The 15,140-nt window shown below is 44.6% G+C and overlaps 1 protein-coding gene across 2 annotated transcripts in view; it reads right to left on the bottom strand.

Annotated features, from left to right (window-relative positions):
- The window catches only part of Rarb (retinoic acid receptor beta), a 339,811-nt gene that overhangs the window by 130,095 nt on the left and 194,576 nt on the right, over nucleotides 1–15,140 (bottom strand). The window contains exon 1 of one of the 2 annotated variants that reach the window (XM_028760674.1): nucleotides 4,473–5,168. The exons of the other annotated variant lie outside the window; for it this stretch is intronic. Within the exon in view, the coding sequence (XP_028616507.1) occupies nucleotides 4,473–4,629 (157 nt within the window). The 5' untranslated portion in view covers nucleotides 4,630–5,168. Of the gene's footprint in view, nucleotides 1–4,472; nucleotides 5,169–15,140 lie in introns of those variants that run through there. 2 annotated transcript variants of the gene reach the window in all.

Raw genomic sequence — 15,140 nt, 5'->3', positions numbered from 1 at the left:
AATAATCTATTTAATTGATAGTTAACTGAATTTATATTAGAACATTTAAAGCATAAAAATGCCATTTAAGGACGAATTTATTGGTACTTACATGTAGCTCAAACTCTGAAGGCGATTCTCTTCAAGAGCTTCTAAATTCGTGATTCTCATCCTTCCTAATGCTGCAACCCTTTAATGAAGTTCCTCATGTTGGGGTGACCCCCCAACCATAAAATCATCTTCATTGCTACTTGATAACTGTACTTTTGCTAAGATTATGAATTGTATAAATATCCATGTTTTCTGACAGTCTTAGGCAGCTCCTGTGAAGGGGTCATTCACTCTCATAGGGGTCGAGACCCATACGTTGACAACTCATGTTTTAAATGCCCATAGCTTTTACTGTGAAGCCTGAATGACATAAAAAGGCGTTTCATGCTTAGAGTGTCTGAGGTTTTCCATTTCCAATCTTCCTCCCTGAAACCAACTTCCTAGTTAAAAGCTCCCCAGCCTTTTCTCTTCAAAATTCTCTTTAATTTAAAGAATGATAAGTTTCCTAAGAGTAGAATTGATGATCTTCATCATTTATTATGTGTTTCCCCTGTGGAAGAAAGTTAACAGGCTTGCTTAATAGGTAAAGGAGAAAACAGTAAGATTTTCTTTCTGTTTCAGCCATGTCCCTGCTTAATGGGTTGATGGGGGGGGTGCGGGGGGGGGAAGTGTATGAAATCTAAAGACTGTCATTCTATTCTTGTGATTCATCAGAAAACAAAGGCAAAATGGAAATGTAAAACCAGGATGATCCTTGCTGGTCTGGACGGTCCAAAATGAGAAGGAAACCCTCATTCAGGCTAACCCAGCAGAAGCTGACTCTGTGGTCACTTATCTATTAAGAGAAAACAAGGTTGCATCCCACGACAGGGCTTTCTGTTCCTACTGGACAGTCAATCCAAACCAGAGCTGCGAATCCGGTCCAAACTAACAGCTTAAGGTTAAGTAAATCCAGGGTGCCTCCCCTCCCAGGACTTTGTCTTGGATTTTGGAATTCACCCCTTTCTGGTAATAAAATTTAATTGCTGCTCTTCTGTTTTCCCTGTCCTAATTTGGAAACTCACCCATTTATCTGGAAATTAACAGAATTCTATTCCCCTCCCCAACACTTTCCCTCTCTCTCTCTCTCTCTCTCTCTCTCTCTCTCTCTCTCTCAAAACTGGGAGAGAAAACTTTGTTCATCTTTTGTTTTCAGAGTGACCCTGTGGTGCACTCTCTCTGAGATTTCAGAAGTCTCCGTTATTCTCTTCTTTCTGGTGCTGTTACTTACTGAGTCATGTGGCTGAGCAGCAGAAAATTATGTCCTACTTTAGAAAAACAATTGGCCCTTTTCACTGAAATATTTATTCAAAACGCCACTCAGTGCACATGGCAGCTGTCGGTCTTCATTGAGTCTCATTGAGAAGGCTTTGATTTTTGCCACTTTGACCTCAAGTTATAGCTCACTAGGAGAGGACTTAGATTCTGCTTAATGCTTCAAATCCGGAGCTCAAGGCTCTACCAGGGGAACTTTTCTTCCTTAATCACACATTGCTTCTGTTCTTTTTTATAAATAATTTCTTCTGAATAGGCAAAACCCTATTCAAAAAGACTTTTTTTTCTCCCCTCTTTTGATGTGTGGAAAAGGGAGAACACAGGGAAAGGGTCTAAGATGTTGCCACACTCTTTTAGCTTCATCAAAAGCAACTATATTTTGATAAAAAAAAATATTGAGATTTATCCCGTGCCCATAGAGCAATTAATGTGGAAAACGTCTGGAGTTACCTAAAAACAAGAGAATCCATTTGGTGACCCGGATGGAGCCTTCCAGGGCCGCCTTTCGGTTATTTACACCACATTCCCTTACTGGCCCCTAATCCTGATTTCCAATATTTATACCAAACAGTCCACAGGCCCTGCTACAACCAACAGCTGGCTGGCATATCAATTTTCTGACTTTAAAATTAAAAGGAAAAAAAGAGAGTATTCTAACACTTGACAAAGTGAGGTTCTAGGGGCATTATGTTCAAAGGTTTTAAACACACACAGACACACGGACACACACTCGTGCAGACAGATACACACACACACACACACACACACACACACACACACACACAACCTAAGTAAGCTTGCAATGTTGGAGGTAGTTTTTTGTGGAATTCAGTCCCAGGCTTTCTTTCCTCTCTGCCCCGCTGTTTCCTCTGTGTTAAGAGCAAAATTGAGTAGCACCTTTTCAAAACATCCATTAGGTAAAATGGAAAACTAAGTCCACAGGATTTAAGCTGCTACTTATGCAAAGGTGGCTGGTTCACAGGGCTTTCATTTCAAAAGCCCCAACACTGTAAGACACACTTACTTACTAGAATTTTTCTTTTAAAGAATGTTTTAGTTATCCTTAATCTCTGGAATCAACAGAAAGAACTGGGATTCAGTGGTTTGTGGACAACTGAGCCAATTCTGAGCTGGTCTGCAGGGTACAGGCAATATTGACACTTGACTCAACTCGTACAGCTCCAAGTTGGAGTATGAATTGAAACCCTAGCTGAAGCGGACTACAATGAGCTGATTGCCTTGCTTACAAAAACAAGACACTGGAATTTCTGAAACCCTTTTGTCAAATGCTTTTATTTACTTTGTCTAATGCAGGTTTCTTTGATTAGCTAAACCTTGCTGTTATCAACAGTTTTTGCTTATCAGCTCGCCCTAGGCGAGTGACACATTCAGCACCCGCTGCTCTCCCCAGATAAAGCAAATCCCTTGTTTAACTTGTTCAAGAACAAACAAAGCTTTTCCCTCCACTCTTGCAACCTAATAGGCAAGTTAGGAAGGCTAATTGCAAATGGGAGAATTGCTACAAGTAACTCTGCTCCACTGAATCTCTTTCCAAGACAGTTCTTTCTACTAAAAATGTTTCAGGACAATCCTTTCTAACAAGTCAAAGTTTTCCAGTGCCCAGTTCCCTGGAATCCCAACTAGAACGTTCACATCGATTTAATTGCTATGGAAAGGAGGGCTTGAGGACCTGCTAGTGACTGAAAAATATTTTCTAATGCTAAGTTTCTTTGCCTTTTCCAAAAAAGAAAATGAGTAACAAAGAAGACAGGGTATTTGGGGAGCCGCTGACTATTAAGGCATTTCTTGGAGCGACATTCTCTGTGCCTACATGGGGCTCTATGAATATTAAGTTGGAAGGCTAGGCCGTTGGCATCAAATAGTTATTGATTTTCCAGCTCCAAACCTGTTGAGTTTCTGGCCCAAGAAGTCAGTCTTTTCTTTTTCTTGTCCTTTTTCCTAAGAAAAAGTTTTAGAGAGTCAGCTGACATGCTGCCCCTGCCCCCTCCTCTACTTTGCCTCTCTCTTTAGACAAGCCACTATGTTGTTAGGAAAACTCAATTTCTCCCAGTTAAACTTTGACCTCTTTGAAAACAAAGATTTAAAATGTCATTTTCAGGCTAATGCTCCAATGAAATGTCAAATCAAGTACTAAAAACATTTTGATAGATAGATGAGCCATTTATCCAAATCACTGTCAGGGTGGCGAAGCATCCTGCAGGCTCCCACCACAGCCAGCCCGGTGTAAGATCCCCAGGACTCCTGGTCATTTCTCAGACCTTCAGCTGAGCTACTGTTGACCGATGGAGCCGAAGCACCATGTCAGCATCAGATAACCAAACAGTCAATATTGTTTTTGAAAATGAAGCTACCTCATTTAGACTTCTTTTCCTTTAACTGAAGTCCACGCTCCTGACTGAATTGTAAGATACGGAAATAATGAATGGCCAGCCCGAGGGGTGTTGGTGGCAGGGAGTTCCCTAGCAAAACAGCAACTTCTTAGACCAACAAAGTGACTTGGAGAGGTGGCAGTGGGGTCACTGCTAAGACATATTGCCTTCGCTAGGCGAAGGGAACGAGGGAGGCAGGCAGCGTCCTGTGGCCGTCCCTCCCTGTGCACTGTGAACTCCGGATCAACCGCCTTCACAAGGTTGCATTCCTTGAAGGGACCATGTCATATTTTAATTACTTTGCACAGTTGAAATTCATAAGGGGGAAGTGTTACTGAGCTCCTGGCTAATCCTGACCAAGTTAAATCTCCTTTCTACCCTTTACACAAATTGCACGGAGTGTCAGATTGCACTACTTGAAGAATGTTTCAAAGTCCGTGATCACCTTCTGTTTTCCCCTTCCTTCCGTACATATTCTTAAAAAAAAAAAAAACCTATCTTCAAGAAAGAATAGGGTGGTAAGGGAGAGCAAGGGCGCAGGAGGCGTTTCAAGAAAACCTCTATGAGGGAATTTCAGCAGAGATGGAATCCATATGCATGGCAGCCTATCACACCCCTTCAGCATTAAATCATTAAACCCTTTGTCTTGCCACCATTGCACTTTATTCCAGTGTCTTTATTGCATGCAAGAGAGATTTTTTTTCTTGGTAAAAGAAAGGAAAAAAATAATAAACCTACATTGAGCAGTATGCCGGTGCTGCCATTCGGCCTGGGTGAATCCACTGAGGCAGGCTTTGAGAGCCTTTTCCTGCAGCATGCAGGAGGACGGGCTCGCGGTGTAGAAATCCAGGATCTGCCCGGGACTCACTGACAGAACATCCATACAGTCAAACATGATCTCTCCGCACCGCGCTCTGCAAAAGTGCTTATCCTCTAGGTGTGGAGGCGAGCCGCACAGAAAAGTCCACGAACTCCATCAAACTCTGCCCCTTTTTTGGCACGTAGGCTGTTGGTCTTTTTCCCAGCCCCGAATCATGAATTATGACAGACAAGCCAGCTAAAAGCCTGTAATTGATCCAAATGATCATTTACCATTTTCCAGGCTCGCTCGGCCGATCCAGCCGGGGCGGGGGTTCCCGCACCGATCCCAAGTTCTCCCTTCCAGGCGACGCCGGCGCAGGCCTCCGGGAGCGCGCGGGTCCTACCCCGCCGGTGCCCAGATGCGCCCTGCCCGGATGGCTCGGGTCCTCGGCATCCCAGTCCTGCGGCCGCGGCGCACGGGAACTCTGGTCCCCCCCTTTGGCAAAGAATAGACCCTCCTGCCTCGGAGCAGCTCACTTCCTACCACTTCTGTCACACGGAATGAAAGATTGAATTGCCTAATATATGCGAGTGAACTTTCGGTGAACCCTTCCCGGGCTGCTAACCTTCAAATGACCCAACCAGTCTGACATCACCAACTCCCAGGATTCTCACAGCGCTTAAAAACTCCCAGCAGCCCTGCAAGAGCCGGCAGCCAGCGAGGCCGCGGCCAGCCGCGCGGTGCTCCCCACGGCTCAGCGTGCAAACAATGCCAGGAGCGCAGGGAGGAGCGGGAGCGCGGCTGCGGTTTGCGCCTTTTCATCTGCCCGGCCCTGGCTGGGAGACCCTCGCCCGCAGCCCGCCTCTGAAATTCCTCCCTGCTCCGCTGTGCCTAGCCAAGCCCTTGCAACCTAGGTATCTTTCCACTCCTATAAAAGCACTCGGCAAGTCCCAAACTGTCTGCCCATCAGGAGCCCCGTCACCGCTCGGAGAAGGAAGCCTCTTGGGTCGGGAAACTTTCCATTGCGCCTGCAGTCTTTTTATTCCTTCTTCGTCGTCTTTATTATTATTATTATTATTATTATTATTATTATTATTTTATTTTTTTCTCCCCTTTTCTCACTCTTGTAGGCTCTAGCCCAGCTCGCTGAAGGGGTTGTCCTTGCTCCCGAGGGGGAGAAAAGTCCCTTCCGGGATCTACTTAGATTTAAAAATCCCCTGCGGGCTGAAACACCTGGAGCAGTCACAGATTAGACTCCTGTTTCTTTTCTCTCCTTTCTCTTCTTTCTATCCTCCACCCTACATCCCTTTCACCGTTGCCAATCGCTCTCTCACAAACACAGAGAGAAAGTGAGAGGCAGAGCACAGAGACCAAGGTGGAGTGTGTGTGTGTGTGTGTGTAGAGAGAGAGAGAGAGAGAGAGGGAGGGAGGGAGGGAGGGAGGGAGAGAGAGAGAGAGAGAGAGAGAGAGAGAGCGAGAGAGAGAGAGAGAGAGAGAGAGAGAGAATATTTTAGATTCTGGTTTGCTAGTTGGTAAAAACAGTAACTCTGCCACTGGCCATCTGTGTGTCTTGGAAAATACTGATTTTCCCTAGGACTCTGTTTTCTCATCTGTATTCCATCCACAGGATGAAAAGAACTACCTGTGACTTCTCATTAAATACACAGAAGGAATATTAGCAGTGTCTCAGCCTCCTGTTTCCAGCTGTGGGACTTTTGTCAGGGACACCCAGACCTGCCTGAGGCTACAGGATTCAGAGGTCAGTAGACCTGTGCTCCCTCTGAACCCATACCAACCGACAGTTCATACACAGGGAGAGCATTGGTGGCCTTGTCATCAGGCACGGGTTCCCACACATAACTTAATGAGTATTTTGAGAACCCGGTAAGTATGAGGGTTTATAATTCTGAAAACTAGGCTTTGCTCAGAACACCCCTGTCCAATCACACCTGTTTTAAAAAAAACACAAAAAAACAAAAACAAACAAAAAAACAACTATCAGATAAGAGGATTTTTCTTTTCGTGCTTTTAACTGGTGACACTGACTCAGCCCAGAAGAAGAGGCAGAGTTTTTTAGTTGTTGTCAAAAAAACCCAGAGGCAATTGGTATAGATGCAGCCAGGCAGCCAGCACTTTCAAAAGGGAAGCCACCTGCAGCTAGTTTCCAGCTTCTCCTGCTGGATGCAGGCAGGGCACAGGAAAGAAGGTGCAGGTCAAGCCAGATCCAGGCTTCCTTCTCTGCCCTTCCAGGAATTCTCCATAGAAGGCTGGCAAGGAGATGGGCAGGGAAGGGGAGCCTGTCAGAGACACCCACCCTGCTGAAATGCTGCGATGACACGTTAGCTGCTGCGCCGCTGTCCTAGCATAGGATGGGAGCACGCATGCAGCACACTCCCTCATGGAGGCAGAGTGTCCCTAAGAAGGTATCCTACACCCAAAGTTTAGGAAGCCTAGCATGCTAGAAGGGAGAGATCTCACTGAAAGCGCACACTGTTTTGCTCTCCTTTCTGTACCCATCCGTTTTGTAACGGGCTTACTATTAGGAATTCATCAACTACAAAGACAACACACGTCCAAAGTGAGGGAGCACATGGGAATTTACAAAACGACCACTTAACCCATCACAATCGAGCAATTGTAAAGATAACAAAACGCTGGGCTATGTGCGACTTTCTGCTTGGCCTAAGAGACTTACTGAGCCAGAAGCTTCCTTAGGTCGTCCGTTCCCTGGATACAGTCACGATCAGGAACACTCAGTACTGGAGATGGAGGAAAAGGTATGGAGAAAGGGGAGAGGTGAAGTATAGTGGAAGTTACAGGTGAGAAAGCTTGGCACCAGAGCAGACAGCTGTGTCTCAGGTGCCCTCTCTCCAGGAGGCTGCTGCATAAATTTCCTTGCTGATCTTAGTGGTCCCAAAGTGCGAGGAGGCAGTGGTCAGAGGAAAGAGAGGGTGAGCCCAGATTTTTAGCATTGCCAGCCCCCTCTAGGAGGGCAGGCACCACTCCCAAATGTCTTCCACAATGTTCACCTGTGTGCTGCTAAAATTTCTTCCCTTCAGGAGACCTAACCCTTCTCCTAAACTTAAGTTTCCAAAGACAGACAGAAGTTAGTTCTACCAGAGGTCACTCTGGGGAACACAGGTGAGAGATCACTTACGTGGCTGTGGGTGCTCCCTCCCCAACTAGCCATTCTTGGAAAATCTGTATTTCAGCAGAGCTGACAGCTTCCCCACAGGTATGTAGATGGAGACCACAGCCCCTGTCTCTTTAAGCCCTTTCCCCAGGCCTTGGGCAATCAAGGCAAGAGTTGCACACAACAGGTGGTGGGGAGGATGTTACCACCCTCCCTGCTTCCATGGGGTGGGGCATATTAACAATCAACAAGCCCAACTAGGATTATCCTTTTGCAAGGGGACACAGCTGAGCTCCCCACTCTAGCAGTTGCTTGGCCAAGATACAGTCTCTAGCAAGGCTCTTTGTGGTTATGGTGTGGTGTGTGTGTGTGCCTGTGACTGGGGAATTTCTTTCTTTGCACAAGGATAATTTAGATTTATAATCATCTCGAGATTCTTTTAATTGTAGGGAAATGAACTTGATCAGTATTTAAATCTGTGTGGATGGGATATTATGGACTCCTTATAATGCAATGGGACTCACTAGTCAGTGAATCATTTCTCATCATGGATTAATTACACCAGTGGCAGGGATTGAGGCTATTAGGAAGTGCTAATTCAAAAGCAGACTCCAGTTAGCCACATTTCTTTTTTCTCTTTTTTTGTCAGTTACTCTCCTTCTCCCACCCTTTGAAAACATGATTCTTCCCTAAAGTCTTCTTTTAAATAGAAGTAAGGAAAGCACCAACGACCATATACTTTAAGTATATGCTCATGTATGATAGCGACTAATGAATTCGGTAGAAAGTAAAACCTGAGCTAATTCGTTCAGGATGAAGTGTAAATGAGTGATATCACTTTAAATCTGATTTACATAGGCAGAAAGAACCTTTCCAACACCCCTTCATGGGGCTCCTATTTTAACACGGAGCTCCTCTTTTATTTTCTGTTTGATCAATGGTCTAATGGACAACAAGCAAAAGCAAAAACAAAACAAAAAAGCCAAAATTTTGAGAGTCAAATTCATTTCGTTTGAGAGTCACTGTGTATTTGTCAGTGTGACACAGCACATTTGAAAACCATAATCATAAAACAGGAATTTATAGCCAGAGTTCAGGGTCTACATCTGTTTCTCTGGTTTTGAAGCAGCAATTACCCACTGGACAATCCTGAGTGAAACGCCATGAATCACGCTCGGCGAACATGTCGGAGCCAGAGAGTTTCCTGAAGAAAGGACCATGTCTGAGTGCATACAGGCAGCCTTGCTCACAGCTACTCACCCAACACTCCCTGAACTCTAAGCTCCTCCGGGTTCAAATGCACCGACATGGCCACAGCATGCAAAAATCCCACCTACACTGGAGCAGATCACATTGTTTTAAAAAGGCACATCTAGCTTTTTTTTTAAAAATGACTTTTGTTTTTATTTAATATTTTTTCTTCTTAGGGCATTGGTGGTATGTTACTGTTGAGGGTGTACTTGCCTAACAGGTATGAAACCTTGGATTTGATCCCCAGCAGCACATGAACAGGGCATGGTGATGCATACCTGTAATCTCAGCACTTGGGATATAGAAGCAGGCGAGTGGGAGTCCAAACATGTCCTCAGCTTCAAATGGAGTTGGGCACTAGGTTGGGATACATGAGACCCTCTCCCCAAAACAAAGCCAGAAAAGATTTTCCTGTTAGCTACCTAAGGCCTCTTGGATTGGATTGTTCCCTTTTCAGACTAGTTCTGTGGGTGGAGAATACACTATGGCTGTGTTAGAGCTCAGGAGTGCAAGCTTGCCTAGCATCTCTTGGATTCCACATTCATCACTGAGAAAAAAAAGAAAAGGCATCTATTGAGCAGTATGTGGCTCTTCAGGGAAGCTGAGGCAGGAGTGTGGACAGCACAAGGCCAACACCAAGGCTTTCCTAGGCCTTTGCCTCTAACCATGCTGGTTTTCATAGGCTTTGCCTGGCAACTCACCAAAGCCTCTGGCTAGTCGCTGCTCTGAGCACCTGCCCATGCACCAGAGTGCACACAAATGAACACTGTGTTTGCAACTGTGTTAAATGGAAATTTATTTACACAGCCTGGTGGTGGACTAGGACCGGCCCATGACTTGTCTGTACCCTGGGTTCTCAGTATTTCAGAATTTGATTAAACTCTGTATTACTTTGTCTCTATTGGCCTAAGGTAAGACATACACATGCTGGTCTTTTGCTTGTGTGTTTTGTTTTTCCTTTTTCAGTGCTGGGATGAACCCAAGGCTTGACATGCTGTAGAGCACCACTGAGTCATACCCTAAACCCATACCTCAAGCACTCCAGGCAAGCATGGGCCGTGAACCTGCTTTTCACTGAAGCTGCATACTCTAGTTTTGTTAACAGTCTCAATTTCCTTCCTCTTTGAAAGTACTTTTCAGCTGTAGCTTGTCCATGCCATGAATCATGTGGCATTTATTATGTCCTTCATCCAGGGTATTTATAGTGTCGCCCAGACTCATCTTTGTTTCTTGGCTCACAGTCTCTTATTGCTCCTTTGCTCTCGGTTCCCTCTATGAGAAACTGTTCACTGCTTTTCCACCTTTGACACATACACTCCAGCTGAGCACACTGGTGCCTGGAACCCTAGTACCCTGAAAGCCGAGACAGGAAGACTGGGAGGTTGAGGCTCCCCAGGACTGCGATGCAAGACCTTGTCTTAAAAACCAGCCAACAACAACACAACCCTGAGGCTCTGTTCTCTCCTGTCCACCAACCTTGCTTTCTACCCCCTTCATTTTCACAGACACCTTGTAGGACAGAAGCAGCAAGGAGAGGAGGGATAGTTTAGTCAGCACCAGCACAGCTTATCTGGCCACAGCTTGCTTACAGTTTTTTAGTGTCATTCTGTATAGTGACTTGAATAGGCATGGTCCCCATAGACTCATATGATTGAATGCTTGGCCTATAAGGGATTACACGATTAGGAAATGTGGCCTTGTTAGAGTAGGTGTGGCCTTGTTGGAGGAAGAATGCCACTGTGGGGGTAGGTGAGCACTGAGATCTCAATATATTCAAGCTATGACTAGTGTGGCAGTCTCCTTCAGCGGCCTGCGGATCAAGAACTCTCAGCTCCTCCAGTACCTTGTCTGCCTGCACACTGCCATGCTTCCTGCCATGATGATAATGAACTAAGCCCCTGAACCTGTAAGCCAGCCCCGATTACATGGTTTCCTTTATGAGAGTTGCTGTGACCATGGTGTCTCTTCACAGCGATGAATCCCTAGTGAAGACACTCTGCTTGATTTTATTTTATTTTTGGGGTTGTGTCTCATTTCAGTGTTTCCAAATGAGCTATAATGAGACAAGCCACCTAGACTGGTGAATGAACAGAAGCAGAGCTCAACCCTTCTGAAGGATGGAATGGCGTTTGACATTTCATAATCATGGAAACAATCAAGGGCATGTCTCAGCTGCTTCCTCCACGCTTAGCTTAGTGCGACACCTCTCCAGATACCGTGTAAGGGATCCAAGTAGTCCTTGGTCCTTAAACTTAATTCACTGCTTAATTCAACTGCAACTATTAAAAACTCAGTCCCTCAGTCACCTAGATGCATCTCATGTACTGGAAAGTCACAGCTAGTGCCTGTCATGTGAACAGAACAGTACAAATGTAAGACAACATTATACAGAGTTCTGTCATGGTCAGGCTAATGGTCAGGGAGGTGGTTCTGGGAGGCAGACACTGAGTTCAGACACTGGATGAAACTTAGCTTTACCTCTTCCTGGCTGAGGTCACTTACTCTCTGTAAGCTCGATTCTCTTATCTATACATTGCATTCTCAAAGTGATACACCATCCAGTACTGGCTCATGAACAAATGAGATAATATGACTTAGAACATCATATGAGATACAGTATGACTTTGAAAATGCCAGGGTGGGGTCTGCCAGGAGAATGAACAGCCAGGAGCACATTGACCACTCCTACCCAGAGTGCGGGATGAAGGCCTAGATAATGTTATCAGAGTAGACATTTCAACTACATGCTTAGGCCAGTAAGAACACTTCTGGGAGTTTCTGCACACGCCTGGTTAGGATCAGTATGTTATGTGCTGAGGCAGTCTATGTGAATAGAGTCTCTAACTTATGGTGTCTCATCTTAGTTTTATTGTGGTGCAACAAGAATCATTCAGGAGAAGCTATACTTTCAATCTTAAATTTTGATTCCCCGCACCCTTGGACTAGCAATGTGAAGTAAGATACTTTTCTGAGACAGCTGTTTGTTAGATAGCCCAGGCTGGCCTGAGTTCTTGATCCTTCTGCCTCTACCTTCCAAGTTCTGGGATGACAGATGTGTGCCCTATGTTGCCTTGGCAATACTCTCTCTTCCCGTGCAGGGCAGTAGAGGCACGCCACAGCTTCCCATTTGCCACAGATCGTGAGGGAAACAACAGCCTCTGCCTTGTGCTACACTGCTAAGCTATGGAGACAAAGATGTGAGCTGTATGAAGTATGTCCCGGAGACCGTGTATTTCCAACTTACAGTAGCTTCATCAGGAGACAACCCCGCTCAAATCAAGGAATGCCTACAATATATGGTTTCTTTTATTTACAGCATAGACCCTGAGTCAGAATGGCAATGATGATATTTTAGAATCCTCATACTGTAGGAGGCAGAAAATAGAATACGACTTGCTATTCTCTGCAGAAGGTGTGTTCAGTCTCAAGAACTTAACAGCAATTAAAGCAAAATTAAATAGCAATGATATTACAAAAAATAGATTAACATTATTTTTCTATCTCATTTCTCTTTCAATTCATCCATTATCCATCCAGTCCATGTCCTAATTGATTTGACCATCTCAGCCATCTTTGCATTCATTTGCCAAACTGATGGTTATTCTTGGTTGTCAACTTGGCTTCATGGAAATAACTAGAATCCAAAAATGGGATTTTTTTAATTAGTCATTTGAAATGGGAAAAGTCACTTTTTTTTTTCATAGTGACATTTAAAAAGACTTTTTTTTTTTAAATCAAATCGTAATTTATACTCATTCACACAGGGGTTATAAACACAAAAAGGCAGGACGTGGGGAAGGGGATGACACCAGAGCGTGGGTGTTCAGGAGGAATAACGATATCTTTCAGAACAGGGTATCGGTTGGGTGAAGGTTCAGGGGACAGGTCTCTATGACTCTGCCTATGATTCACTTGTCCTTATCTAAGTTGCTACTATCTGCCAAGGCTACCTATTTACAAGGTCTATGACTACTCAGGCTGGTAAATTTCCACAAAAGCTGTCTGTTTACAATAGCTTATAGCCATCTATTTCAGTGTTTTCCCACAGAGACCCAAGACTTTGTGTTATCATGCATGTATGGCAGGCCTATTGCTGATTGTAGGCCTATGGCTGATTTTAGGCCTTCAGTGTATAAGCAGGGCCGCCCCTGACATCTCCTCCCTTCTCTAAGTATAGAAGGGCTGTGGCGATTCTAATCTTGTGAAGGCAGGGATAGAGACCTGACCTCCAGTGATTGAAGGGGACCTTGTAATGGCTCCAGTCCCCCTGTCGTTGTCCAGTGAGACATGAGGGCCATACCCATTTCGTTGTCCTTTTTCTGGAGAGGGGATACTTTTGACATCAACCCCTATGCAGTCAGGCTTGTCCCTCAGGGAACCCAGAGAGATATTTTTAACTTTTATTTATATTCCCTTGCAGTGCTTAGCCTTGCAGCCTAAGCAAGAATTCAGATCACCAGTCAGAGGAGGTTCTGGGTGGCCCCTCTCTGGGAAAAGCCACTTCTAATCCAGATCTTTTAAGGTGAAAAGATATACCTTTAACCTGGGATATACCTTCTTCTGAAGCCTGTATAAAGATTAGGGAAGAAGGAAGCTTGCTTCCTTTGGCTGCTTGCTGTCAATCTTGCTGCAAGTATATTTGTTCATTGGTATTAGAGCCTACTTCTTTGGGATTCTAACATGTACTGAAGAATAGCTGAGATATCCAGCCTTGTGAACTGAACAACTATTGGATTCTTGGGCCTTCTGTTGATTGTTAGACTAGTTGAAACACAGTCTGTAACCAGTCATATGTGTGTGTGTGTGTGTGTGTGTGTGTGTGTGTGTGTGTATGTGCATGTGTGTATGTATGTATGTATATATATATATATATATATATATATATATATATTCAGCTTTGTTATTCTAAAGGACTCTGACTAATATACTTTATATTCACCCACCAATATGTGGTCCATTTATCCACCCATTCACTCATCTAATCATCCATCCATCCATCCATCCATCCATCCACCCACCCATCATTCTACCATGATCTAACCCCCAGGGATGAGGCAGAATGCTTTTAAGAAGATAGCATGTAAGACTTCTCAGATCACACTCTTACATCTTTCTAGAATCCTTCAAAAGGATTTTCTGAAAAGATATGGAGGCAAAAGCAAGGCTAAAGGTATTAGTCCCAGGGATTTAGTTAAACAAGATTGATAAGTCAATTCATGACAGAGAGGTCCCAAAGATCTAACAGAGTGTCCCAGGATCTATTCTAATAAAGTCAGTTCTTTTGCAAACACAGGAGATTCTGACTAGAGGCAAGCCAATGACACAAAGGATTTCCTTCAGACGCTGCTGGGAGCAGAGTATAAAAAGTACAAATGCTTCAGTGAAGGGTACAGAGGGAACAAAACTGAAACTCACTCTAGTGTCTGACAGAGAAAAGGGCAAATAAAAAATCCCAAGGTGATTGAGTGAGACCTGTCAGTATAGTGAAAGTCAGGTAGAAATTCCCAGGGAGGTTCTGTTGGGGAAATGATGATGGGTGTAGAGTCATGTTACAGTCACACAGGGAATGTTAACACAGAACACTTTCTGGTGAAAAAAACCATTTTCTCTTTTTGTTCAGACACAGGGTGTAAAGCAACCTTCCTTATCAACCTCAGGCTAGAGGGTGGAAACCCTTTTGGGAGGACTGTGCTATGGCTTCTAAAGTTGGCTTGGGGCCTGTGGTGGTTTGAATAAGAATGGCCTCTATAGGTTCTTCTATCTGAATGCTTAGTCATTAAAGAATGGCAATACTTGAGAAGGATTTGGAGGTGTGGCCTTATTGGAGGAAGTGTGTCTCTGGGGTGAAGGTTTCAAGCCAGGCTCAGTGGCTTCTCTCTTTCTGCTGCTTGTGGATCCAGCTATAGAACTCTTGGCTACTTCTCCAGCTCCATGCCTACCTCTTGCCCCACCATGATAATAACGTGCTAAACCTCAGAAAATGTGAGCATGTCCAATGAAATCCTTTCTTTTGTAAGAGCCACCATGGTCAGCTCTCTCATCTGGAGTTGTGCCTCTAGAGACTTCCATGAGGACGTAGTGAGTTAGATGTAGATAACAAAGGGCCAAGATTCAGGCATGTCCGTCAAGTCCTGTGTTTGAGCATGTTGGACTTTGGGCTCCCCTGTTCTTTCAGAATCCAGTTCCAGCAGCAAGTGCACTGAGGGAAATAGCCCTCACC

This window comes from Grammomys surdaster, unplaced genomic scaffold (assembly GCF_004785775.1).
Source record: "Grammomys surdaster isolate TR1022 unplaced genomic scaffold, NIH_TR_1.0 126546, whole genome shotgun sequence".
Lineage (NCBI taxonomy): Eukaryota > Metazoa > Chordata > Mammalia > Rodentia > Muridae > Grammomys > Grammomys surdaster.
The sequence above is the reverse complement of the archived record's forward strand: the minus strand, read 5'-3'. Positions and strand labels throughout refer to the sequence as shown.